The sequence below is a fragment of the Syngnathus typhle genome, linkage group LG22 (genome assembly GCF_033458585.1).
Source record: "Syngnathus typhle isolate RoL2023-S1 ecotype Sweden linkage group LG22, RoL_Styp_1.0, whole genome shotgun sequence".
Classification (NCBI taxonomy): Eukaryota; Metazoa; Chordata; class Actinopteri; order Syngnathiformes; family Syngnathidae; genus Syngnathus; species Syngnathus typhle.
Window position 1 is genome coordinate 6,706,233 of NC_083759.1, and position 27,701 is coordinate 6,733,933.

At 43.9% G+C, this 27,701-nt stretch overlaps 3 protein-coding genes across 3 annotated transcripts; 1 reads left to right on the forward strand and 2 right to left on the reverse strand.

Annotated features, from left to right (window-relative positions):
* Positions 1-388: 388 nt before the first annotated feature.
* Positions 389-6,451, reverse strand: tbx18 (T-box transcription factor 18). The gene is made up of 8 exons (XM_061270805.1): positions 6,238-6,451; positions 5,395-5,542; positions 5,030-5,131; positions 4,375-4,546; positions 3,700-3,867; positions 3,109-3,173; positions 2,195-2,289; positions 389-2,100 (listed from the first exon to the last, which is right to left on the reverse strand). Exons 1-8 carry the CDS (start codon positions 6,449-6,451, stop codon positions 1,559-1,561), a joined length of 1,506 nt encoding a protein of 501 aa, XP_061126789.1. The 3' UTR covers positions 389-1,558.
* On the forward strand, positions 389-22,044 carry LOC133146779 (hormonally up-regulated neu tumor-associated kinase homolog A). The gene is made up of 14 exons (XM_061270804.1): positions 389-731; positions 2,806-2,875; positions 11,405-11,494; positions 12,796-12,861; positions 16,731-17,287; positions 17,763-17,885; positions 17,953-18,122; positions 18,961-19,016; positions 19,095-19,233; positions 19,298-19,425; positions 19,678-19,813; positions 20,194-20,362; positions 20,433-20,670; positions 20,752-22,044. The coding sequence occupies exons 5-14, from the start codon at positions 17,096-17,098 to the stop codon at positions 21,315-21,317; spliced, it is 1,917 nt and encodes a 638-aa protein (XP_061126788.1). The 5' UTR covers positions 389-731; positions 2,806-2,875; positions 11,405-11,494; positions 12,796-12,861; positions 16,731-17,095; the 3' UTR covers positions 21,318-22,044.
* A 1,551-nt stretch (positions 22,045-23,595) lies between these two features.
* Positions 23,596-24,359, reverse strand: LOC133146763 (signal peptidase complex subunit 3-like). Its single transcript, XM_061270777.1, has one exon. The coding sequence runs from the start codon at positions 24,219-24,221 to the stop codon at positions 23,679-23,681; it is 543 nt and encodes a 180-aa protein (XP_061126761.1). The 5' UTR covers positions 24,222-24,359; the 3' UTR covers positions 23,596-23,678.
* Between the last annotated feature and the right edge of the window lie 3,342 nt (positions 24,360-27,701).

Below are 27,701 nucleotides of genomic sequence, written 5' to 3' on the forward strand. Positions count from 1 at the left end.
TCAGGAGGAAGTGGATGACTTGTTCTTAATAATTCTTTCATTGCTTTATGACTTGTGTTATTTAATCATTCATCTTTTTTTATTATTTCGGCAGTGGTCCCGCCACGAGCATGCTTTTGTGGTTAATTCTTCTGTGAATGAAATATTTTGTCACATGATTTATAAAAATACTTTCCTATTTTGCAACAAATAGATAACTTACCAAGCCCCAAATATCAAATTTAAGGCCACGTTGAAGTAAAATTCTGCTATTTTTGGTACAATAAATGGGGGAACACATCAAAGTTGACACCAAATAAACCCTATAAATACCATCTAGTATTTCAAAAGTGCTAGAGATGCAAAACTGACATGCTGGTAATTAATCTACATTAAACTCATGTTTAACATTTAAGCTACAGTACATGTGTTAGCATTAGAATAACTTGGCTAACGCTCTCATGGAGTATGCGTCGAGGGGGCGGCGGGGCTCCTTTTGCATTTTCTGGGATCAGCGTGACCTTTTGAGACGTCTCAACCACCTGTTGCCACGCACATTCGCACCTTCACACCCTCCTTGGCGTACGCCCTTGCTCTCTTGTGAGCCAGCGCTCGGTTGGGGGGTGGGCACACACATTGTCCATTTACGCCGTTACGCAACGCTGGCTGTTTATGGCTTCTGTTGGAATTAGATCAGGGTTTGGGCCAGTTGACCAGAGATGTCAAGGATGGTGTTGGGGGCCATGGAAAATGTAAGCGACGCGTCCCTGCGAAGTGTGTGTTTGCGCGTGTATGTGCAAAGTATTCGCTATAAATCATTCATAGGCTCTCTCGGCAGTCATTACGCTGTAGAGTTATGACTCCAAGTATAAAAATGTTCATTTCTCCTTTCATAAATGCGGTAGACAACAAATGCTATGTTGTCTTAAATGAACAAGGAGTAGTGTTGCATGTCTACACTCTCATTTCAAGTTTTGTACGCTTAGAAGTGTACCAATGTGAAAACCTGAGCAGTATCAACGTTTCATCTTAAACCCACATTAAAAGGCAGCCCACAAGTAAATGTTCATATTGTAAATATTGTAATTGATTAAGATGAAACAAAAGGTGGTATGACAAGTCAACAATTGGCTGTGCTGTCAGTTAAATTAGTTGCGTACAAAAGCTGTTGGCATGAATAGATGTGTGCATGTGTGTATATTTATATAATTGGGCCAAGAGCGTATGTGTAAGAAGAGTCTCTAACAAACAAGTTCAAGGTCAAAGAGCAGGTGCATAAGTGCCACGGGTACCTCCCCCCCCCCGTTATGTTCTCGCCTTCCAGCCACGATACACACTCAGTGCGTGGCTGTGAGGAAGCATGGAAACAAAGTGCTCACTTCAACTCACCGGACTTCCTTCTTCCATAATCACTTCCAGTTTTCACCCCCGTCGTTGTGTTATCACTTTGATTAGCTGCCGACATGTCCAGGGTGTAACCATTCAAAAGTCAACTGCAATAGGTTTGCACTCACCCTAATATGGATAAGCGTTTCGAGGCCTTCCTGAGTGTCGTATGTCGGATGCACGGTAAACAATTTCAGCCCAGGTGGGCGGCGACTTGCGAGCCCCCGCTCCCCGACGGGCTGCCTGCTAGCCCCAAAGTCCGAGAGTCGAATAAGAAGCCCTGCTGTCCGGCGGCAAGCACCCCTAGGCTGTCCGTTAGCGTCCCATTAGGGCACGAGCCAAGTGGGGTGATCTGTTGGTTGGCGGCGGCAACAGCACTCATTTTGTCCGGACTGGCGGCCAGGCGGGGGGACGACGGGAAGGTGTAGCCGTATAGGCCGTAGTGAGGCGTGTGAAGGCGGAGGCCGGCATAGCCCTGCGGGGCGGGGCCGGACAGGTAGCCCAGTTGCGACGTGGAGAGCGGCAGGGTGCAGAAGGCGTCGCCCTCGTAGGACGCCGGGCCTCGGGGCGGCGGGAAGGGCTCCGGAGGGGCGGCGTAGCGGTGGAGCGGGAGGGCTGGGCGACTGCAGGTGAAGTCGCCCGGGCTGAGGGGACACACCTGGAAGGGCGACGAGCAGGGCGAGGGTGATAGCAAATGAGGTGATGGACCGACACCTCCATGGCCTCCTTGGAGTCCTGTGGGAACACGAGTTTATTGAGATGACATTAGTTGTCACCTGAGCAAAAACGATGTCAGATGTAATTTTGGGGGGTCATCATGATCATGTACCTTGTTTGGTCATGCCAGGGATGTCCTCGAAGGTTAGCGTCCGCAAAGATGGCCGCCAGAAGGCATACGACTCCACCAGGGCTTCCAGGCCCATCCTGCAAACACAAATCACGTTAGCCACGCCACCTCGTAAAGTGACCACCTGGCCGCCATCTTGGGCTGTCTCACTGTCTGTGCAGGTAATGAGGGGCATAAACGCCACGTCGCCATTGGCCGCTGCCAGCCGGGCGCTCCGAGGTAATTGCTTTCACACGGCTTTTATGGGCCAATCAGGAGCGAGGAGGCCGGAAGCCGCAGTGAGGATTTATGAGGTGGGATCACCCACCCTCTTGCCTCCACCCTACCTCACTCCTCCAAGGTAGGCTGGTGTGGCCGCCTAACGCAACTCCTCTGTTGGACCTCGTTAGTGTAAGGATGAAAGTCACCCCGCCCCGCCCCCACCGCCACCCAACATATGCGCACACTCGCAGGGTTGAAGCCGCGCTGATAATTTAGACAAGCTGCCTCCGTGAAAAGTATGTATGTTCACATTTCGCATGCTTGCCTTAATTGTTGGCTTACTGCTTTTTTTTTGTACCGATTGCATTTGACTCATTTAGCTTTTGTTTCAGAAACTGTGTTCCGATCTTCCACGGCAAAGTGATGAATACTCCACCATGAAATCTCCGGAACGCTGCTGCGGTAAGACTTGATTAGTTCCACTCGGGGTGGATTTTTCACGTTCGGAGCGGCCCGTCGCACACTTCCCACGAGGGAAGGATAAATAAATGCAGGCCGTGCTTTTTTCCCCCCTTTCCCGTAATATCAGACTGAAATAGCCGTGACAAAAAAACAAAAAGACAGAAAACCCGCAGGCCAGCAAGAATCTCAAACATGACCCAGTTGCGGCGGGTAGTATGAAGGTCTCGACTCACCGATTCCTTCCAGAGTCTCTGAAGCCTTTGGCAAAAGGGTTCCTGTCAATTTTCAGCCTGGTTATCTGGAAAACACAAGAAAAATTCCCCCAAATCTTATGACAACACATAAAGGATGGCAGCGTGTCTCTTGACATTTAGGAAACTGAGGCAGTGTGTTTGCGGGGACGCACATGTGACACACGCTAGTTGAGAGAAAAAAATGTTCAACCGTGTGAGCTGAATCCAATGTCAGATGTTCAGTCTGACGCTCAATTTGGATAATGTACACCATTGCGTTATTTTTACAGGCAGCTAGTTTGTCAATCGGCAGGATTAACCAGAAGAAAAAAAAGTGAACTCAGTCAGGTTTTTCTTTGTGGACACATTTTTACTTTTAAGTGAAGAGTCTTATCTAAATTTCAAACTGTTCTGGGATAAAAACCGCCTACGTGGTTTTCATTAGACATCAATGACTTTTCTCGTTGAATTCAAAGCGTTTGAAATTCTCACTCTGTGGTAACCATAAAGTGACCAACGGGGTGGGAGGTGTACGCTTCTGTTTTCATATTGTTGGGGAGGGTGACTTGAAGATGATGAGTAGGTACGAACCTGCTGGTTCTGGTACGCCGTGACGGTGGTGAAGACGGTCTCGGGGAAAGAGAAGGTGCACGTGCCCTCCCCAGCGGGTACGGCCTTCACCGGGGACAACTCCTCACCGCACTCCTTCCGAATCACGTGCACCCGCGGCTGGTACTTGTGCATGGAATGCAGGATTATCTGCATTGGGCGCAAGCAAAATGGGCTCTTAATGTGTTTCAAAAAATTATCTTTTTAATTCGGCAGGAGATTATGTGAATTTTGATTTTAGCAAATAGCATTTTGTTGCCTGGGTCCTTCAAGATGCTTCATCTACTGGAAGACCTCCTCCAAGGCCAAACCATTAGAAAAATCAGGCCAGTGGATATTTTTTTTTCTTTTTTTTTTTGCTTTTTAAGGTGGTGTTCAAAATTTCAGTCATTTTCTTTGAAATGTTCTAATTTAACTTTTAAATACACACACGTTCTTTGAAACGTTCTAATTTAACTTTTAAATACACACACAAAAATATAGTATAAGCAGGGGTCTCAAACTCCAGTCCTCGGGGGCCGCATTCCTACATGTTTTCCAAGTTTCCCTCGTTAAACACACCTGATTTGGTTAATACTAATAAGGTTAAGCGATACCATGAATGAATAGTTGGATAATAATGTGGTCAATAATAATAATAATGATAGGTGAATTTACATGTCCCTGGTCGTCCAGCTCGTTGTTGGTGAGTTTGAGCTTGTCGAAGCTGACCACCTGCCTCATCCACGTCTCCCCTGAGGCGGGCGAGTCCGGGTGGATGTAGACCCGCGGTGGCACCGGAGAGTCGGCGTTGCCCGCCACCATCCATTTGGAGCTATGGTACACGTACCTGTAAGTACACAGCAAAACCATCCACTTGCAGTTTGTGTCGAAAAAATAATATCAAAATTTAAATGAGGAATTTTTGGAATGGCAAAAAGTGGTTCTGTGAGGTTTTTTTTTTTTTTTTTTAAACTTGACTGATTCAAATTGGTTGAGAAATGTGAAAGCAGAAGTGTGTGAAAAAAGTAGGGACGGTAAAAAAAAATAATCTCCAGCAATCCCACAATAACTGAAGTTGTGTAAAAGTTGTTCCAAATAAGACTGTTGAATCTTTCTGCCGTGCGTAAATACGCACCAAAGGCTCTTGGAAACCTTTGTTGTGCTTTTCCCCCCCACTCTGCAGATTGGCACATTTGCTGCGCTGACCTTCCAGCAGACTGAGGTTAAAAGTCCAAAAGGAACAACCAAACAACTGTGCCCAGCGCCCTTTGTGTGTAACACAAAGAAGAATTACGACTTCAACGTGTCATATTTCTCATTTCTAGCTTACCTGTATCGTTTGTTGTCCACGGGGATGATATCCATGGCGATGTAATATTGCTGATGTGGATCTAAACCGGACATTTTCACACGCATGGCAGGGAACATTCGCCTGAAAACCAAATGCATCTATTTAGAAATACCTTGCAGTAATGGGGGCTTTCAATTGACTTTTCAAAAAAATAAATAGTGATGCTCACTTTGCAATGATTTCTTAATTAATTCCTTAAATATAATGTCCCCACTATTAATTGCGTTTAACCCAAACGTGCAAAAAAAAATTTTTTTAAAGCACACCATTTTATTGGCCTTTTAATTTAAATTGAATTTGCATGAACACAAACGGGAAAAACATGACTTAGCAAATGTCTATACCTTCCAGCTTTCGTGATGATCATCTCCGTGCCGATCTCGTGGAAGCGTTTCCACAGGTCCGAGCCCTGTAGGTCCACGCGTGGGTCCTCGCTCCCGGTCCCGCAAACGGCTGCGAGTTGCGGACTCCCCAGGAGCGCGTCTTCGCTCTCTGTAGCACACGCGCGCACAAACACGCAATTACCTGTTACCACGTTCCACACGTTAACTGCGTCTCCACTCCATTTTTTTTTTAATTACAATTGAGAATTCTTTGTATTAAAAATGTAATTGAATTAAGTAGCTATTATACAATTTGGGGGAGTTGAAATACAGTTGAATTTATTGATCATTCAAGCATATTTATGAGCGTGTTTTCTTTTGTGTGTGTGTGTGTATGTGTGTGTGTGTGTGCAGGGGGTGCATATGAATGCAGACCCTGAGGCTTATTGCATTAGAAGTGACACCGTAGACTCTCGTATTAGGTTTCCAAGTTTCCAGTGCATCCTGGTGCTTTTGGGTCCGTTTCTACTGCTGCTAATTGGCGCGTTTACGACTGCAGCCAAAAGCCCATAAAATAAAGCATCGACTCACAGTCATAATTGTCACACACTTTGCACGCCGGCCACAAGCCCAACATGTCTTGTTTGCATGAGTGGCTTGACAATAATCAAGATTAATAATGACGACGATATTGTAAGTCTCTGATCACTATTATATATTATATTATACTAACATAGCTGTGTGTGAAATGTAGACGCTATAGCAGCCGATAGCGTTGTTGAATGTTGTGGATGTCTCCAAATTTTGTACGTATTATTCCATCTTGTGTTCCAGTTTTTGGCAGCACTGCAAGCTTTTACTTACGGGATCCGTCGCTGGCATATTCCGCCTCGCTGCCGTGCACTCTGCCCGCCGGCGGAGGCTCCGGACTGGCGACTGTTCTCGGGACGTCGTAGCCGGGCGACGTCGCGCCTTCTCCAGCCGTCCTGCGCCTCTTCTCGGCCCCGATGAGCGCCTCCACCGAGAAGGCGTGCGCCTTAACGCTGAGCGCGCACGGTGAACGTCGCTTCTCGGCCATAGCTCCGATCCCTAGTCCCGGGAAGCGACAGTGGTCAAGGCGTGTCAACCGTGTCTTGGGTACGAAGCTGACAACAACGCAGAAGAGTCCCCGAAAAGGTGAAGAAGTGTTCTGTGGTGCAAGTTTCCTCGCGTCTGAGGTCTCGGTTGTCCACCACTTTTTTTGGAGGGAGGTGTCAACATAGGGGGAGAGCCAAGGAGGGGCTGTGGGGAACCTGTCAATCACAAATGGCCTGGCCCAATCAGGAGTCTTCCCAGTACCCACTCCGGAAGTGGTTACCCTCCGTGGCCGCGCCCACTGGTGAAGCCCATATGTGGTCAACGAGTGAAGCAACACCACATCAAACCCTTCAGTTAGAATTTATTGCATTATTTACATTATTTACTCGACGTTTTAACACAAGCGATAAATTAAATCTCAGTAATTTATTCAACATCAAATGGGAAAATGTGCACATACAACTGAACATTATTTTTAATTTATAGACATTACTCCTTCTATTGGATGTTGAATAAACTCGTACAACGAACAGACACAAAGAACGCATGAATTTTGAAGCAAGGAATAAAGATGCATATTCTTCATAGTTAAAATGTTGTTATTAATGGTAACACCCAAAATGTGAAGTGTTGATAATAGTGTGAAATATTCATTCTGCTGAATGTTTTAGTTATACGCAAATCTTGTGAAAAAATAATCTGCTATGAGCTATTGTTAAATAAAGTGTCCTTGGTCCTCAAGAAGACGCAAAGCAATTCTATTAGATTTGTTATGTATGCTATATTATTTCGCATTTCACTTCATGTAATTTCTTTGACATGCATTTCAATAGGTTTAATCGTGGTCCTCACTAAACACATAATTGAGATAAAAAGATTATTTAATAGTATTAAATCGAACATAGTGTTATTTATTCGACGTTCCATCCATTATTCACTAAATAACGATGGATATTTACAAAGAACTCTGCTGTAACGGTTGACTTGAATAATCATGAATTTAACGATTTATTGACATGTTCTGTTTCAGTGATGGTGAGAAGGGTCCCCGAAGTGACATTTTGACCTCCACGACGAGCAAGCAAGTAAATCAGGTGAGGAATGAATTACCTTAAAACATAATTTAGAATTTAAAAAATACATATGATAGTTTGCAGTTGTCAAAACCTTATTATGTCATATAAAGTAGGCAGTGTTTTACAATGTTGCTTTTAAATTACAATCGATTTTTTTTTGCATTCTATGAATGGCCGCTATTTTTTTCCCCAGTGGCTTTGCTTTTTTTTTTTAAATTGTACATGTTGTATTGAGAAGTACTGTTCTGACTTCTAGTTAAGGACAACTTTAATTAGGGATATATATGTAGGCTGCCGTAAAAAATATTTAAGTCGTGTGTTTCTGACTTTAATTTTGAATGTCTATATAAAAGTGTTGACATTACTTTTGAATAAATTCGTATGATTTAAACGAATAGAACTGCCATCCAAGCATATACTGACTCCAAAACAAGCAAAATAAAGTTAATGTTGTTGTTTAATATAAATATAAATATTATTTATATTACTGACAACCATTGTTCCTCCATTATTATTGTTGCAATAAATATTACTCACACATCGGTCGTTCATATTTGCCAATCATAAAATGGAGCACTATAATTTAAAATTACGGCGAGTTTATATCACACTAAAGATAATAAGGTGGTTAAACATCATGTTTCTATTTATTTTATTTTTTTTTTTATTTTGCGCTAGTATCATTACTATTGTGATTAAATACAGACAGAAAGGACCAGATTAACGGAATCTTTTGACCGCGGTTTGCTCACCCGGAGTCGGAAAATGAGCGAAAAACGTGACAGCTTCAAGGCGCGTGCATGCGTTGCAGGCGCTTGCCCGTGTGCGCTTCTCTAATGAGCCTTGACGGCGCGTGCCAGCCTGCAGGCCCAATCTTCGTGCTTTCATTTATTTATTTTTTTATTATAATTCATACAAACAAAACTAAAAAGCGTTTTAACACGAAGTAAAACGACGTCAGAGACTCCAAATATTACAAACACTTCTCAGTACGATGCATTGTAGCACCAATCAGTAATAATAAACTACTAAAGCACAGCAGTAATTATTGCTATACGGGATTTTTTAAGATATTTTTTCCTCGAAATAGTACACCAATTTTTCTATATGTGAGTGTGTATCCAGACGCACATGTTTGTATGGGATGAGCTGCACATGTTTCTTTGTTTGTGTGCGCGTGTGTGCCGTGCGCATGTGTGTTTATGGGAGGACAAACTATATCAGTCTTAGCATGCAATGAATTTAGTCCTTTGATAAAGCGCAGTTTGAATGTGTGCACCTTTAGCAGTTCATTACGTGGCCGCATTCAGGATATTATGGAGACGATTACACACACACACATACACACACCATGGCAGCGAAAATGGGAGCAATGAAAGCTTCTCTGCTGGTGACTAAATTGAGACGTTGGTTTTGTTTTTTATGACTTAATAGAGGCAAGGTTGGAAATTTTCACCTCCATGGAAACAACACCTGCTTGCTTGCGCTTTAAACAGAGCGAGGACGTCATCCAGGGATGATAACTACCTCTTATGCATGCAGGTCATTTCATTTCAGGGCACCAAATGTCTGGCAAGTGGACTCTTGTGGTTACCTGAGAAGACATTTGGCCTCTCTTCTGAGCGGGCTTCATCAGTTCATGCAACGGCACGAACCAGAGGCTGCTCTGAAGGGAGGCCAAACGTCTTCCAAGACAACCAAAAAAAACAGTCCACTAGCTTTTCATATACTGAGCTACCTAGCATTGAGCATTGCCATTGAAATTCACACTGTTACACTCAGATCATTCTCCAATTGTTTTTTTCTCAATAAAAACGTACATGATTAGAAAATATGGTCTGTATGGAAAAAATAAAATTTAAATATCTAAATTGAGACAAATCATAAAGTTTTGAGGAAACTATGCTTGTTCGTTTTTCAGGGAGGAAAAAAATGTAGTTTCATGCAGTCAGTCATAGTTTTCGGACACAAAAAAAAATGCTATATGTAATTTCAATAATTCAAAGTTGCTATATTCTTTTTCTTTAATGATAACGTTTGCTCTTTTGAAGGAGGCGTGCGCCCGTTAGGCCGCTAACGCTCACGATGATGTGAAAATCACAATCTTAAAACGCAAACATCTGCAGCTCGTAAGCGAGCTTTCGGGGAGCGTCGGGCACACGTGCGTCTTAAAAAGCGCACAACAACGCTTATTTTCATCCGATTTCTTTCTCCCAACCAACTGGAAGCGTTTAAGCGTTTTCTTAATCAAAGAACAAAGTCATAAAAAGAGAAATTCCGAATTGGCCGCTAATGCGCGCCTTTCCTCTCCCATCCAACTAGCATTTAGCGCACATTGAAGGAATGTCAATTTATTGGAGTGTTTAGGGCGTAAAAATGTGCACAAACACGTACTGGTTTTTATAGCGACGTTACAAAAAAAAGGAGTAAAGAAAGTGTTCTAGTGTTTCCCTCGCCAGTTCCTATTTTTACCTTTTTCTAATTGGCGGTAATGACTCCGTTTTAACGGCAAACGGCAACATGAAAGCCTCACAGACAAGTTACATGTGTTCCCTTGTCGTATATTTATGAATGGGTCCCACTTTCTCATATTTGATATTTTTAAGTATATAAAATATTGCGCTGACGTCACACCCCGGCAATATGTTTTACGCCAAGTTCTTCGGTATTACGACCACCTTAGTTCAGTGTTAAGACTTGTTGCTTTGAGAATATCCTATTTTCCTGCAGTCGTCATGAAATCATTTAATGACGTCATTTAATGACGTTGCTTTATCTTTTGGAACAAAATGGCTGCAAGCTGGTTGTCCTTGAGCACAACACTCATCATTTTGACTTTCTTCCTCCTTTTTTAAAAATTCATTTTAATGGCTTATTCCCCTTCGTCATCATTATCATCGTTGCACAGTGAAGATTAGATTTTTTATGGACCCACTGGACATTTTCAAACATGAACAACATATGAGCCAGGATGCACTCGACGTGTTTGGGTGGCTCCCACTCAAGAAAAAAAAAAACTGGACAGTTTTGTTGTTTTGTCTTAGTGGAAGCACTCCAATACATTACAACATGCACTTTCATTTAAAGCAGGCTTTCACAAAAGGGGAATACCCCACCCCCTAAAAATTTAAACCAAAAAAAAACCTGCGACGAGGTGAATCCGCTGGTGTCATACCACAATGATGTGGGGTCTCAGTGTTTCTTTGAAAAATCTGCTTTCACTTGAATCCCCCAACTTTTTGTTCTGCTGGTTTTGTCCTCGGTGATACGGCCTCGGGCGAGAAATGTGTTTTTCATCCAGCGTCTCTTCCTCCCTCTTCCCGGGATAACGGGGGTCACAGCATGGAGACCCCCGATGACTCCACACCTGGAACAACAACGCCCGGAATATCCGCTCGCCGTGCACGTGTTTAGTGTGCATGTGTGTGTGCGCGCTAATCCTTCTTCAACACCTCTTTAGGCCTTAAATGAGCCCTGGGGTGCACAGAGTATGAAACACTTGAGGCGTTTTTTAGCATCTGCATGTGTGTGTGTGTGAGCAGGCGACACGGCGCTGAGATGTGATTAATAAAAGATGAGTGCAGGGGAAGTTGGAGTGTTTGGATTCCGTCTTTACGGGATGAAAGACGGGTATAGGGGGGATGGGGGGGTGACCGGGGCCACACTGTGAACGGGCCTTGGGGGGGCGGAGTGCAACAAGTGATGACAGTGAGAAAATATTCCCATCCGCCATCTTTTGATGCCTGTGGTGTGCCCGCTTGCTAAAAGTAGCGCTGCAAATGAACTGAAAAAGATGCTGACTGAGATATGGTTGATGATTTTTTTTCTTTTTCATAAAATGATGATTTAAAAATATTGACCATCTTTATCTTCTTTAGGGGTCGCCAGTATGATGGAGCCCACCCCAGCTGACCTTGGACAAAAGGTGGGCTACAAACTGGATTAGCCACCAGCCAATCACAGAGGAGGTAACTTACACACACACACGCACACACACACACGCATCTTTTTTAAAAAAAAAAAAATTACATTCAGATTTTTTTTTACTCTTGAATTGCAACTTTTCCTACCAACCACCCAATGCCACGTTGGTGTCTGAAAGGGCCGTTGGCGACTTGGCAGCGAGCCCCTCGTCCAGATGCATTGTAATGTTTTTACAGCCCATGCATTCATCCAGTCACGACTATTTCATCTTCAAATAAAATTTCGACGATGCCGAGTGGTTTTCGCAGAAGGCGCGTGGCGTGCAAACGTCTCTTGTAAATGATATCAAAGATGTGGAATTTACAAGGAATACGCTTTTGTTTATTTGGATTTCTAATTTCATCCGGCTCTTGTTTGGCTCATGGAAATCTGCATCTTGTTGGAGACAAAAGTATTGGGACAGCTTTTCATGAAACTATCAATACAAAAGCGCTCATCAAAATTTGCTTGCTTGGGGGGTGTCCCAATACTTTTGTGCCAGGAAGTCTTTTGAAGATTTGACTCCGCAGCGCTCAAGCTTCCCGCGATGGTGACGTTTGTAAGTTGGCGCGGACATCACACGCCGTGTTTTTTGACCTCACATAAAAGTTGCACATGCGACAATAAAACGCATCCGAGCTTGCACATGAAAGCCCGCAGAATGCGAGGAAGAGGCTGGCTCCACATGCTAATTCCAGCCACTCCAACTTCAAGTTGAATTTGTTCCCTGACCAAGCTCGTAACTTGAGAGTTAAAATACATTGTAGGATTATTTGATGCCATTGTGTATTTTCCTAAAATTTATTTCTTCTGCCTTCCTATTGGCTAACTGTTGAAACTTTGGTGGCTCCACCTGATGCTTTGGTTTGCCCATGGCAGCCTGCAAAGTTTTTTTTAATACATCTATACAACTAGACATGCCGTGTGTTGTGCTTATACACAAACACACACACAAGCTGGTCTTTGTGAAGCACACAAGCGCAGTTGTGTAACGTTTTTAACGGCCTGATGTTCGTCAGCCAACGAGGTGTGCTATTAACAACATAACACGTGCTTAATGAACACATACACACACGGGCGCACTAATAAGGGAGGATACACTTTTTACAGCGTGGCGTTCACACAGAAACACATCTTTACGACGCAAGTCACAACAAAGGTGTCGCGGTGAGAGAGGTGTGCTGGGAGCTTCTGTCAATAATCCCCTCTAATTCCATTTCCTGTGTGTGTTTGTGCGCATGGATGCGCATGTGTGTGCATATATGTATGCGACCCTTGTAAAATTATGTTTTTTTTTTTCTTTCAGATGCCAAAGTTCCAATTGTGCTGACAACCCTAGAGAGACACACCTTTCATTGACGGCAATAATGAGGTTTGTTTTCGTCCCAGATTTCTTGTGCAACATTGAAAATGTGTTTTGCATGAAACATCCATCAATTGTGTTGTTGCTTCAAATGTTAGTGGTGGCTATCATGGCTTTTAGTGGACTGGGCCTCGCTTTCACAGGCTGATTAAAAGTTACCAATTGGGAACAGATTCTGACACACATTAACACACTCACACACCTAAACATACACACACACGCATAGATGCATGCTGTAGTACTCCCACAATGCAACACACATGAGGGCTAATGAGCTAGTGAGGAAAAAACTTAAAGGGGGCTGTCTCATCAGTGAACAGGTTGTAACTCAGAACGTATTCAGCCTCTGTGTGTGCGTGTGTGTGTGTGTATGTGTTTGCGCGTGTGTGTGTGTGCATGCATGTTTGCCACGCACGTGCACACGCACACTGTTTCAGTATGTTTCCTCCCCATAAAAAGCAACACTTAGCACTTCATTGGCATTGAGCACTTGTGACATTATGCAGCAGAAGCACACACACTTAGCTTTGAATATTCCGTTTACAATTACCGTTTTGTTCCATGTATAATGCGCCCCCATGTATAATACGCACCCTAGAAATGGCATGTCGATGCTGGAAAAAAGCCTGTACCCATGTATAATACGCACCCAAATTTTGACTCCTACTTAAGTCCGTAAACGTAAAATTATTTCAGAAAAAAGATCATCTTTGGGAACAACCGGATGTTATTCTGCCGGTCAGTATCACTGCGCATGCGCTAGCAAACTCGATAGTGAAGAAATGTTTCGGATTTGTGGAGGGTACATTGTGACAGCAAACGAGCAGGTGGTCGAGCAAGCGTCTGATACGAGAGCATTGTGTTCGTATGGAGCGTGTTTGAAGTGAACAGCAGAGGAGAAAGGAACTAGGCAAAGTGTTGTGAAATAAAATATTACCTGTAATACGCATTTTGTTATTTGCTGATTGAAACTGCTAATTAAACTGTGAATTGAAACTAATAGGAAGAAAACTGAACTCTCGCTCTTTATGTAGCTGACGTGTCTTGCGCATCCGTTCTGCGCATACTGTCATGGCGGCCTCCGTATGATATCCGGTCTGCGATGGAGATTAAAAAACAAACAATATTTGACAATAACACACCATCAAGGATTTGTATCATCGCATCAAACGATGTGTCGTCAATTATGAATCTTACTGACAGGATGGATGAATGCGACGCGCTATTAACAACAAACAAGAAGAAAGGTGATATCAAGTTTTATTTCGAGGGAGATTTTCTTCAAATTAAAAAAAATAAAAAATTGTACCCATGTATAATGCACACCCCAGATTTTAGGACAATAAATTAGTTAAATTTTGCGCATTATACATGGAAAAAAACGGTAAAGGCATTTCCATTCATTTTACCAGAAGACAAACAAATTACAATCACTTTACATACAATACTTACTAAAAATAAATGATAAATAAAACTGGAAAAAAATACATTCATTATGTATGTTCCTCAATGTGATACTACTGCGTACCTATTTTGCACCCCACTGTGTAATTATATTCGAATTTTTCTCACACAAGCCATTTTGTTAGGTACACCTGCCTGCACATTCTAATGACTGAACACTGTAGTGAATACTGTCAATATTTTCGAGTGTCAACGCCCTGCAAGTTTGTGAGGGCAAAACCTGCATCGCTGCTAATATGGACCGTGTGTGCACACATATGTACAATGTGTGTGTGTGTGCACGCATGCTTGCGTGTGGATGTGTGCTACCCGCTGCGCTGCTCCCCAAATTGAAATGTGAAAGAAACGTGTTGGAAGGTGATGACAAGAGTGAAGCGAACCAGTCATTTCCTGGCGGCCCGACCCACATGTGTCTCTCACACACACGCACGCACGCGCACACGCACACACCCACACCCACACACACACACACACACACACACTCACGAATCTGCACCACATTCTGCTTTAATAAGCTGGACATTTAAGCGGAGCGTGTGTGTTCAATGCATGCCAGTGTATGTGAGTTTGTTTTTTACTTTAATTGGGCTTTTTAGTCGGTAAACCCTGCAGAAGGTTGAAGAAAGCACAGTGGGCTGAGGCTCCCGTCACCACTCATCACACACACACACACACACGCGTGCGTGCACACAAAAACACACACTCACTCACATATGTACACAGATATGTATGCACTGTATTGCACAGCTGACCACAATAGTCGCTGCTTCCTCCTAGACAAGACATACTCCCACCTCATCCCTACTCATCCTCATCCCAGCCCCCCCCCCTTTTTGTTCCTTATTTTTGCAACACACACTAAAAGGCGAGGTGCTGAGCTAAGAAGTGACGTCACATGTCGTCAACTCATGCTAATTGCACGTAAGAACATCGCATAGCAGCAAAAGTGCTAAATTGGCATTCCAAACACTTAACTTGTGAGCGGCACTGTGGCGCTTTGACCGCAAGAGGGCAGCATTGACAGATCATCTGATTTGACTCAACACAGCAAATAATGATGCAATACAGATGATAATGATAATAATGATGTATTAACGTAATAACTAACAGATAAGGCCACCCTCTTCCTAAAAAACGACAGCGTCGTAAAAATATTGACATATATTTATAAATTAATGCTACCGTTGTATCCCTGCTCTGTATTAAATATCAAATGCAATTTAGCAGCTTTTTAATTTAAATTGCATTCGATTTTGTATTAGTATTGAATATAAATAACCTAATACAGTCAATATATGTACTTTATGTGGGTGTTTGGGGAGAAGAGTGCGAGTACGTGTGCATTAGGGGTGTAACGATTCATCGATACACATTGATTAATCGATATAATGCTCGACGATTTATTGGCATCGATGCTAAACGTAAACATCGGTTTATATCGCCGTGTTTGACCTCGGACATTAGACGCGACTTTATTTTGAAATCCAGTTCATTGTTGCTTGCTTCCTCTTTCCGGGAGCAGTGAGCGGCGTGTTGTGTTGTGAGCAGAGCAGGCACGTAAAAGGGGAGTCGACAACTAGTACGCGGCTCCTGGGCTGGTGCTATGGCTAGTGTCCAAAAAGACGAGGAAATTTGCTCCCCTTTAGGCTTCAAGTCATTCGTTTGGAAGCACTTTGGATTCCAAAGAAAAGATGGCTCAACGGACAAGACACGTGCAGTTTGTAAATCCTGCCATGCGGTGATCAAATATTCAGGGATCAGAAAAAACGTTCAGTGTTAAAATAAGCACTTTGTATACTATAATACTCTTGTAATTTCCTAAATAAAGAGTTTGCAGTACCTTGTTGATTTTGCGTATGAATTGTTATAAATCAGGATATTGTTCTATATTTTTTATTTAAAAAACAAATACATCGATCGTAGAGCACTATATCGCGATGTATCGTGAATGAATCGCAGCAGGCTTTAAGATATCGGCAAATATTGTATCGTGATTCTTTGTATCGATATGATATCGTATCGTGACAAAACCCGCGATTTACACCCCTAGTGTGCATGTGTGTGGGATTACTATGTATTGTGGGTATGCGCAACCAATCAGAGCAGACTTTGTGTGTGCATGTGTGTCATGTTACAATCATCTAGTGAGTGAGTACAACACTGCAATCTGAGCTCCCCCCCCCCCCACACACACACACACACGTGGTGATAGAGTTCAATGGCAGGCACCCAGTGTTAAACCGCACCTCTGTTTTCCACTGATCACTATTGCACCCTCTTAGCCCTTTAAACGCTTTATGCACAATATTGACATTGAAATTAAAACTTCCATCTGCAAGGAAGAATATGTGAACTATGGGATATATATGGGATTCTTGCATGAATTGGTCATAAAATGTGATCTCTTCATCTAGGTTGGAATCAGACCCAACTCACGGCATCATAAGTCAATGAGGCACCAGCACCGTTTTAGACACGCCCCCCCCTTTTAAGCTTCTAATGTAGGTCAGTGTTTTGGCCTCGTGGCCTTGATGGCTCACCACAGGTAAAAGAGCAGGTAAGAGCGTTTGAGTGGTTACTATGTAACTGTGGCCAAGTGTTGCAGAAGGGAGTGTGTGTTTGTACACGTGGGGGTGTTCTGAGGGGGGCGTAATTAGGGTGTCGCATATCACCAACGGAAAAGAAGAGTTAATGATGCACTAGCGGCTCAGCAGGAAGCAGCACCAACGCTTTCTCTCGTCTCTCCATAGCAACCAACCAGTATGGCGTTCGCTTACCGATGCCAGGTGCTGCAATAAACGAGAAAGGAGGCGGCGGCGCAGGCACGGCCTTGTTGGCGACCCCATGCAAGGACCTGCTGAGAAGCTTCCCCCACACCAAGCGGGTGGGCTCCTACCTGGTAGGCAAGATGATTAACAAGGGCTCCTTCGCCAAGGTGATGGAGGGCCTCCACATCACCACCGGAGAGAAGGTACAATTTTCACACACTCACTTTATTAAGAACACTCTCCAGCACCATCTTGACTTCAAGTTTACATTCCTTGATCAAGCTGGTGACTGAATTTAAATATAAATTAGAGCACTTGGGAGTCGAATTTTTTTGTGCACTTTTGAGTTTCTTTAGTAAAAACACAGTGGAAAAAAAAACAATGCGGTGGAACGAATAAGCTATTCCAAGCTCAAGTTACCACTTTATTACAATTACGACCAAGGCGTTTCATAATATTGTGCATGTGCACACATAGCCAATAGGTGGTGCTCAAGCACCCGTCCTATAGCCGTTGATGGAAAAGGTTTTTCTTCATTCAATATTACATAATTAAAACATAACAAAAATATTTTTGTGTCACAAAAACCTGCCAATTGAAAATTTGCTTTTTACCTACATTTACTTACCTGCTGCTTTTGATACCGATTGACTTACAGAATTACATTTGTGTGTTGAGGTGGCCATCAAGGTGATCAACAAGAAGAAAGCATGTCAGGACTCTTATGTGCAAAAGAACATGAAGAGAGAACCTCGCATCCACCAGCTGATACGGCACCCGAACGTCGTCGTCCTGCTGGAGGTAACCAAATTATAGGCAATATTTACATTTTTATTGTGACGACGTGTGTGCGTGTGCGCGTATGTAGACCATGGAGACGGAGAACAGCTACTACATGGTGCTGGAGTTGTGTGGCGGCGGCGACCTGATGGAGCGCATCTGCGACAAGAAGCGTCTGCCGGAGAAGGAGGTGCGGCGATACACACGGCAGATCCTGGCGGCGGTGGCACACCTCCACCAGCATGGCGTCGTGCACAGGTGACACGCACGCTCTCACGACCTGTTGTGAATGTTAGGTTGACAGTAAAAAAAATATATATCAATACCAGCCACCGATACTTAAGGTAAAGCAAATTTGGCATAAGTCCTCCTCGTCAGTAGTTGGCGCTATACTGCAGCAATTTGACACACACACACACATACACACACGCACGCGCGCGCGCACACACACACACAGTGTGCAGCAGGGCATGCTTTTAAGAGGTTTGGCTCACTCAAAGGTGGGAATGTGATTACCAGGCAATGACCTCATCACGTTGCGCTGGCGCCATGATTCACACATCATCACGACATCACTAACTTCCTCTCTAATGAAGTCCCTCAACGACAGCCAAACACACACTCTCACACGCACACGCACACACTGAGATGTGATTAAAATGGAAATAAATGGAAAATTTGCACTTGAACCCACTTCCCGCTCCCCCACGTTCAGGAGGTTTACCACAAACCTTTTTTTCCCTCCTCTGTGGAGGACTTCCCTCCTCTTTCTTCAGTTCTTTGTCATCCGTCTGGCTTTGTCTCCTTTTGTCACCGTTTCTCAGCATCTGCTGTTGAGATGAATGAACTTGAAAGGAACATTCATGATTCCCAAGCCGGATGGCGAGCGCAGATGTTTATTTAGCCTGCTGGCTGCAGAGCCTCTTTGGATGCGTCTTGTGGTGTCAACACCCAACTTGGCCATTTGATGGCAAATTCTAAGACGCATCATTTTGGGGACTGGAATCGATTATCAATTCACTTGATAATTGACTCCATGCAAATATCATTAAAATATGAAAATATCTGACTCGGCTCCTTGTGTCTCATGTGTCAGAGATTTGAAGATTGAGAACTTCCTGCTGGATCAGCACAACAACATCAAGATTGTGGGTACGTCCTCAAAGCACTACAATGACGTGTTTAGTCGATACGCGTGACGCTGGCGACTTCTTTCTTTTCCGCTCGCAGACTTTGGCCTGAGCAACACGGTGAAGTCAGAATCTTTGCCTCCGGAGCTGCTCAGCACTCAGTGCGGAAGCCCCGCCTACGCCGCCCCTGAGCTCCTCGCCCACAGGAAATACGGACCCAAAGTGGACGTGTGGTCTGTGTAAGTCAGGTCATCATCACATCATGTCTGAAAATTTGTTTTGTGAGTTGACGTGTGTTGTCAGAGGCGTGAGCGTGTTTGCCATGCTGACTGGCACGCTGCCCTTCACCGTGGAGCCCTTCAACATAAAAAATCTGCACCACAAGATGCTGCACGGCGACATCGCACACATACCCAGTGACATCAGCAAAGGTCTGCAGCAACAACAACACACTACTCACAAAACTATTTTTTGCTTTGGGTCAAATTCCATGCTGGACCTAAATTGTACACGTGATCTTGATTTGACTTTCTGGAAACTTCTGAACGCACAACTGTTCAGTATGTTTTAGCTGAAGTCAATTAGTGCCAGAATTTAGTAACAGGAGGGACACATTTTGGATTCCTCGGCCTTGGGGGAGGTCGGCTCGCCACTGAATGACATTTGAGTCATCCGTCTGTTAGGCGCTGTGACGTTCGTGCTGTCTCTGCTGGAAGCCGACCCTGAGAAAAGGCCCAGCATCCGAGCCGCTATGGAGTGCGGCTGGATCAATGAAGGCTACGCCAAGAGCCCGCTTCTCACACTCTTGCTCAGTAACAGGTACAGGTAGTAAGAGGTTAAGTCCAGTCACACAGTACACAATGACAGCAAGAAGATAAAACATAGCTTTCAGTATTTTTCCTTTTGGTTCCCTCAGAGAAAATTCCCCCATTTATTGCATTGTTGGTGTGAGTTTTGTAATCCGAGGGCATTGAGCATAAGGAAATGAAGCCAAATGAAAATTGTTGTGGTCGTCAGCTTGACAGCTTGTGTGTATTAAAGTGTAACTTGAAGGCTTTTATGGAGCGTGTGGAAATGTCATCACGGCTAAGTGGCCGCGCTGGCCGAGCCACGATGCAAACACGCCCCCTAAAGGCTGCTAGGAGTCATCGATTCGCGAGCGTAGCAACATTACATGTACGTCTTTCTTCTGCCCACAGGCTGTGCGCCGAGGATGTGGACGCGTCAGTGCTAGCGTACATGACAGACACGCTGGGCTACTCAGCCTCCGAGGTCACGCGCACACTCACCGATAACCGGCCTTCTCCAGTCATGGCCGCTTACCACTTACTGCTCGCCAAGATCAAGAGGAACCCGCCATGTGTCAAGGTCAGAATGTCACTTTACAGTTACTTTTTCAGTTGGGTTGGCTTTTGAAAAATTTGTAACCTTCATTAAGGAGAAAAAGGCGGCAAGCAGACATCCCATGGAAAACAGACAAAGGGCAGAGCGGAGGCGCAGCAGGATTAGACGCCAGCAGCCGCCACGACAACACGATCATCACGATCATCACGTTGATGACAATGGAGCAGTGTCATCCCCTCTCGCCCCTCTTAGACCCTCAACATCACCAGAGGTCACTGATCTGGATCCCGCCGCCATCTTGAATAAGACAGAGACTCTGCTTCTTCCTCACGGTACATCATTGGAAAAAAAACTTATATTAGGATAAACATCTTAGTAATGTTTTATAATTGATGCTTTTCCCCCAAAATTAGTCTTGGGCTCCAAAGACCAAGTGGTCCATCTTTCTCCTCCCAAAACAACCACGTCGCACCTGTGTGACTCCGCCCCTTGCCATGCCCCCTCGCCCGCCAATCCAAGAGACAGCCCATCGGGGCCCGTCCAACTGGTGAGACAGCTCATTGGGACCACGTTGTCAGACGGCGGCGGGGGCCCTATGGAAGACGTCCTGAGGTTCAGCGCACCACAGAAAAGCGGCGCTTCTCCCAGAATGCACCTGGAAACCCTGCAGAGAGCTCCGCCCACTACGCTGCCACGCATACACAACCTTGGGTCGAAAGAAGAAAGAGCCGTAAAGGTTTCATGGGTCCCGCTGAGTCTGCCCGAGACCTCTGGATTGCAAGTGAGTGCATCCAAAACTCAGGCTTGCCCCCCACAGAGAAACACTATGAAGGGTGGGAAGACGACAGGAACTAAGAAGAGCTCCATAGCCAAGTTCCGCCCGACTCCACGCCGACGAATGACAGAACTCAATTTTCCGTTGCTTCCTGCTGCACTGCAATGCAAGTCAGACAGAAAACTGCACAGTGTGGACTGCTGACATCTCAAAGGCTTAACACAAACAGGAAAATTATTCCAAAAATAAAAACTGTTTCAAATATTGCTTTTTTTGTATGTCTCGTGTTCAATTTTTCTATTTGTTTTCTACTCCAACACTCTAATAATCTTGCACTCTTTGAGTTTCCTGTGGTCGCTTTCCAGGTTCAAATTCATGCGTGTGGTCATGACATGTCTGTTATTAGCCATTCTAGCACACTAAATTATTCATCCTGCTATGAGATAGTGTGTACCGTTTTTTCCCATGTATAATGCGCCCCCATGTATAATACGCACCCTGAAAATGGCATGTCGATGCTGGAAAAAAGCCTGTACCCATGTATAATACGCACCCAATTTTTATTTTTTTTATTTTTAAGTCCCAATGATCGTCACCTGGGTGTGGTGAAATTTGTCCTCTGCATTTGACCCATCCCCGTGTGATTTTGATCCATCCCCTGGGGGAGAGGGGAGCAGTGAGCAGCAGCGGCGCAGCGCTCGGGAATCATTTGGTGATCTAACCCCCCAATTCCAACCCTTAATGCTGAGTGCCAAGCAGGGAGGCAATGGGTCCCATTTTTATAGTCTTTGGTATGGTCTTAACTAGGCTGGATGTATTTTTTTTGTTGCCGTTGATTTCGCCGACTGCCCGTAAAGGCACCACCGCGATCAGTTAGGTTAAAATGAAGAGAGGAAAGTGACGTGCGGACATGTGAAAAAGGCGGCTCTGTATGGGAGAGAAGTTGAAGAGGAATAAAAACACCCTTGGAAACCAAAAGAATTGCTATGTTCTAATTCACACACGGTCGCACCTAACAATTTTGCGAGTTCGTTCTGTCAAAGAGAAGACCAGTAGATCAATTAGGCCGAATTTACCAATTGTTTAATCCTGACAAAGGAAGTTAATACAGGCGCCTGGGTCTCGGGTCCTTAACACAAAAACTCGTGTGCTTTTGTGACCAGAAAAGACAAGACATTCTTCCGGGTTGCCCAGTTTTAAAGAAACACAATATGAATATTCAAGCATGCAAAACATGTGGTGATTGGTCGATGGTTGATGGTCATCTCCTCCTCGTTTGGGTTTTCCCCTGCTCAGCACAGGTGTCTGGACCACAAAGACGAGTTGTTTTTCGCGTTCCCCATCGGCCTTGAGATATCCTCCCTTTCTGGACATCCTGTTCCACAATACTTTGAAGAAAACTAATTCATGTAGTCTGCACATTCCTTTCCACTTATTAGGCGACCACACTACTACTAGAAATTATATTGATATGATTATATGTGTCTAACGCAGCCTTAATGAAATGTGTTTGCAAACTGCCGAAAGTACATTTCCCTTTACAGTCAAGAAGAGAAGAGGACTATTTGCATCGGATCCATAGTGCGCATGCGCAGTGATACTGCCTCCGTATGACGTCCAGTCCGCGATGGAGATTAAAAAGCAAACAATATTTGACAATAACACAGGTTTCTGTTCCTGTCTTTGGTAATGTCACCCTGTCTTTTTGTTCCACGTCTTTGTCGGTCAGTCCTGTTGTTGGTTTTGTTAGAGAGTTATATTAGTTTACCAAGTCTGTGTTTTGAGTTCCTCCAATGAACCCTGGTCCAAGCTGCACTTGGTCACCCTGCTCCTTTCCACACTCCATCCGTGACAAGATTTTCTTCAAAAATTGTTGTACCATGATTTTCTTCAAAAATAATAATAATAATAATTGTACCCATGTATAATGTGCACCCCGGATTTTAGGACAATAAATTATTTAAATTTTGCGCATTATACATGGAAAAAAACGGTACTCAAAGCAATGTAATACAATAAACCGGCTAATTCTACCATTACTACCGGGAACACTTCTTTCATTTTTACTTATAAATGGCATTGAGTTCACACAAGAGGCTAAAGAATGGTTCATGTATTTCATCTATCGGCCTGTGGTTTGAGCTCCCGTGCGCTGACTGGATGTGAACACGTCCATTTAATTGAACGTAAGTAAGTGTACGTATTCCGCTTCGCATGCCAATGCCACGTTTCCAAGGACCCTTGATGTTGTAAACTAGCAAAGAATATACACAAGAGGGTGCAAAATGTTCCTTTCAGCAGTCTCCTTTATTCCACAGCCATACGTTGATTGTATAAAGCCCGCAAATCAAGAATGGTCTGTAAACGTCGAGCTACAAAGAGGTGCAATGTCAAAGCAAAGCCCTCTCAAAGAAGCCTTGATGTTGGAAACTGGCAAAGAATGTACACAAGAGGGTGCAAAATGTTCCTTTCAGCAGTCTCCTTTATTCCACAGCCATACGTTAAGATTGTACAAAGCCCGCAAATCAAGAATGGTCTGTAAACGTCGAGCTTCAACTTTGTGTCTCACAAATAGCTGGTGGGAGTCTCATATGTTTTGGGAAAGGGCAGACTGGTGTATCCATTCCCGGGTACAATGGCCAGACTTCCAGCGACGGGAATGATGTTCCATGACAGCGTCAGGGTGATGTTCTCGTGGGCCCTCAGTCCGTTTCCGTCATCGCTGAAGAAGTATTTGGATTTTTGGTCTCTGAGGTACAGCGTGTCTTTTCCTCGAAAGACAGTCTTGTCCCAAAGCATCACCTGGTTCAAAGCATTTTTCGGTGTCGCGTACTCGGCAAACACAAAGATATAGAGCTGTAGGACATTCCAGTTGAATGCCGGCTGCAAATTGGCCGAGAGGTCAAAGGTGATGTAAACCATATCACAGGGCTCCCCGAATCCGGTCACACTGTAGACATTTCTCAGCATGACTTTGGAGACACGGATGTCCACGGGAACGCTTGTGTCGATCAACACGGTGGTGATATAACAGCCGAAGGCTAAGGTCATCATGACGTTGGTCGAGAAGTCGAAACAGTTGCTGGCTCTCGAAGAAACAGAGTTCATGGCTTCGAAGGTGAAGATCGGCACCAGTCAAAATGAGGCAAGCGCATCCGTATGCTATGGCAGCCTCTCTCATATGACACCGCTTTGCTCGGTATCGGAAGTGGCTTTCATATGTCACCGCGATGCTCGGTGCTCGGAGCGCGTTGCGGATTGGCTGTAGGTTCGCCAAACACGGAAGTGACGTTTGAAGCTTTAGAGCAGCGGTGGCCAACCCGCGGCTCGCATGCGGCTCTTTGGCTGGTTTCATGCGGCTCTTTTACGTTCATATCAATATTTGTGTTTATTTTTTCGTGCGTATTTGCTTCGCTTGAGTTCAATATGGTATTTTGGTCAAACGCGCATGGGCATGAGGTGAAATCCCGCAAAGGAGGAGGGACAAATAGAGCGATTGGTTTTACTGGCTTTTTAATGAATGGCGACTGTGACTACGGGGGCACATTAGGTCCAGAAAAGATGACAAGACGCTTGCCAAAATGGAAAGGAAAAAATGCACAGCTAAACGAATATATGACGATGAACACAGGACGTTTTTCACAGAGTTAAAATTGTTTTTTGTTGAACGCTATGGCAAGCCATTCTGCCTGATATGTCGGACGTCATTGGCGCATTTAAAAGCTTCAAATGGTCAGCGCCACTTCAGCTCACTTCATGCCAATATTGATAAGGACTTTGCAAAAGGGACTGAATTTCGCAAGCACAAGTTTGGAGACTTTGAAAAGTCAGGCAGAAAAATAGGTACAGTTTTTCAAAAAAAATTACAAAGCACTCAGAGACTGACACACTTGCATTGTTTCAACTGGCTTGGAACATTGCACGGGCTAAAAAGCCATACAATTAAGCGGAGTTCGTTAAAATATGCCTCAGTGACGTTATTGAAATCTTGTCTACCTGAAAACGACAAACTAAAACGAATGGTCTGTCCCGCCACACATAGTAAGTGAAAAAACTTATGTTTTTGTTTGTGGAATTTGTTGAACTGAGAGTTTGTCTGTGTGGGACAATGCACACAATGTTCATTGTTGAAAATGTGGTCTGTGGTTTTAGTACTGTAGGAGTCAATTTGTACCGTTTCTTTCTATGTATAATGCGCCCCCATGTATAATACGCACCCTAAAGATGGCATGTCGATGCTGGAAAAAAGCCTGTACCCATGTATAATACGCACCCAAATTTTGACTCCTACTTAAGTCCGTAAACGTAAAATTATTTCAGAAAAAAGATCATCTTTGGGAACAACCGGATGTTATTCTGCCGGTCAGTATCACTGCGCATGCGCTAGCAAACTCGATAGCGAAGAAATGTTTCGGATTTGTGGAGGGTACATTGTGACAGCAAACGAGCAGGTGATCGAGCAAGCGTCTGATACGAGAGCATTGTGTTCGTATGGAGCGTGTTTGAAGTGAACAGCAGAGAAGAAAGCCCATCTGTAATGGCGGCCTCCGTATCATATCCGGATTAAAAAAAAAAAAATATATATATATATATATATATATATATATATATATATATATATATATAAAATATATATATATATATATATATATATATATATATATATATATATATATATATATATATATATATATATATATATATATATATATATATTTTTGTACCCATGTATAATGCGCACCCCAGATTTTAGGACAATAAATTAGTTAAATTCTGCGCATTATACATGGAAAAAAAACGGTACTCTGTGCACGTATGTTGGTATGCACTCGGTTTGCCGTGTAAGGACAGATTGAAAGCACTCATGCATGCAACAGAAGCACCTAGGCGCGTGTTTCTTTTGTTCATGGGATATTTTGTTTACGTTTTGTTTTACCTTACTATACATGATCATTTGGGTGAAAAAAGCTGATTAAACATGGTCATGGTTGAAGTGTCGTCACAAGGTCCAGGAGGGACATGAGCGGTCTCCGTTGACTATAAGGGATGCCAAACCACTTCCCCAATTGCATTTGTTCATTTCTTCATGTAACTGCTTGAAGGGCTACATCAAAATGTAATTCTCGTATACCTTTCTGGTGGTAAGAAGGACTACCCAAAAAAAATCGCATTTGCTGCGGCACGGTGGACAAATGGTATAAATTTGGTTTGATGACCAGGAGACCCGTGTTCGAGTTCCACTCTGTGTAACATTTACATATTACAGAGTCATGTGTGAGATTCGAACTCAGCTCTCCTGGACTCACGGCAAAAGCTTTACCCACAAGAATCAGGGGTCTCAAACTCCAGTCCTCGGGTTCATCCTCACGTTCTGCAGGAGCCTGATAATTGAATCAGGTGTGTTTAATGAGGGAAACTTGGAAAACATGTAGGAACGCGGCCCCCGAGGACTGGAGTTTGAGACCCCGGTTTTAAATGCTTGGGAGAATAGTCCGGTCATCCATATCTCCATCACTATGAACATAGACTTTAGGAAGGAATCGCAAAAATGTCATGGCAATGTGGTCGATCGCTATAATTCTGCGCTTGTGATAGTACACCTCTTGCTCGAGATCCACTCTGTACATCAGGGGTCTCAAACTCCAGTCCTCTGTGTCACTTGGTCTTCGAAGATGTTCAGAATGGTGAAAATAAAAAAAAATCACAGTAAGTTCACAACAGGCTATGGCTATCGACTAGTTAACGCCATTGCCGCTGAATAATGGAACTCTGGTTCGTTACCCCTAATGACACTGCCGATTTCTTCTCATTAAGTGCTGGCTTATCTTTTCAGAGCTGCCCCTGCATTCTTCATTGGCGAAACACGCATGCACACTTTCTTCCTGTTTTGTCCACCAGGTGGTGCCAAAGGACCTGATACCTGCTGCATGGATTGACCGAAATAAAAGCGCCAGTTTGAACCTGTTGCAATGACAAATTCAACAAATCAAAGCGCTTTACCCGATTTGGCCTGCTAAGAACACTAACCTGCTTCCCCTGGTAGGTTTTTTTTTTTTTTTTTTTTTTTTAGTTTTTCCTTGCACTTTGGGGAGCTTAAGACCAGGGAATGTTTTGAGAATAATTGCCAATTATTTGTCAATGTGAAGCCCTTTGAGTCTGCTTGTGATTTAGGGCTACTCAAATAAACTTGACTTGACTTGCTTTTTCTTTGCTCTTAGTGCAGTGCAGCTTCCAGTAGGAGAAAGACCTTCTGCCAAGTCTAAGTACCATAAGACATTATTTTATACACTGAAAGAAGAGAAGACAACCAGTATTCCTTTTGCTCACGAGGAGAACTATGTAGAAGGCCCAGTTACAATCCTCCACAAGTGGCGTTGCTACACTAAAGGGAAGAGAGATTGTGGCTGTAGCAACACTAATTTAGCTAACTAAAGGATGTTGTGTGGTGCGAGGCCTTGGCCGATTCGTGACCCCAGCAGTCCAGAGTCTGTCCTTGGTTGCAGTCTCGTCCTAGGCTGCAATCTTCAAACGTGCTGCCGTGTCCCTGTAAAACAATGCTCTAGACTTTCTTACTAAGTATCACACAAT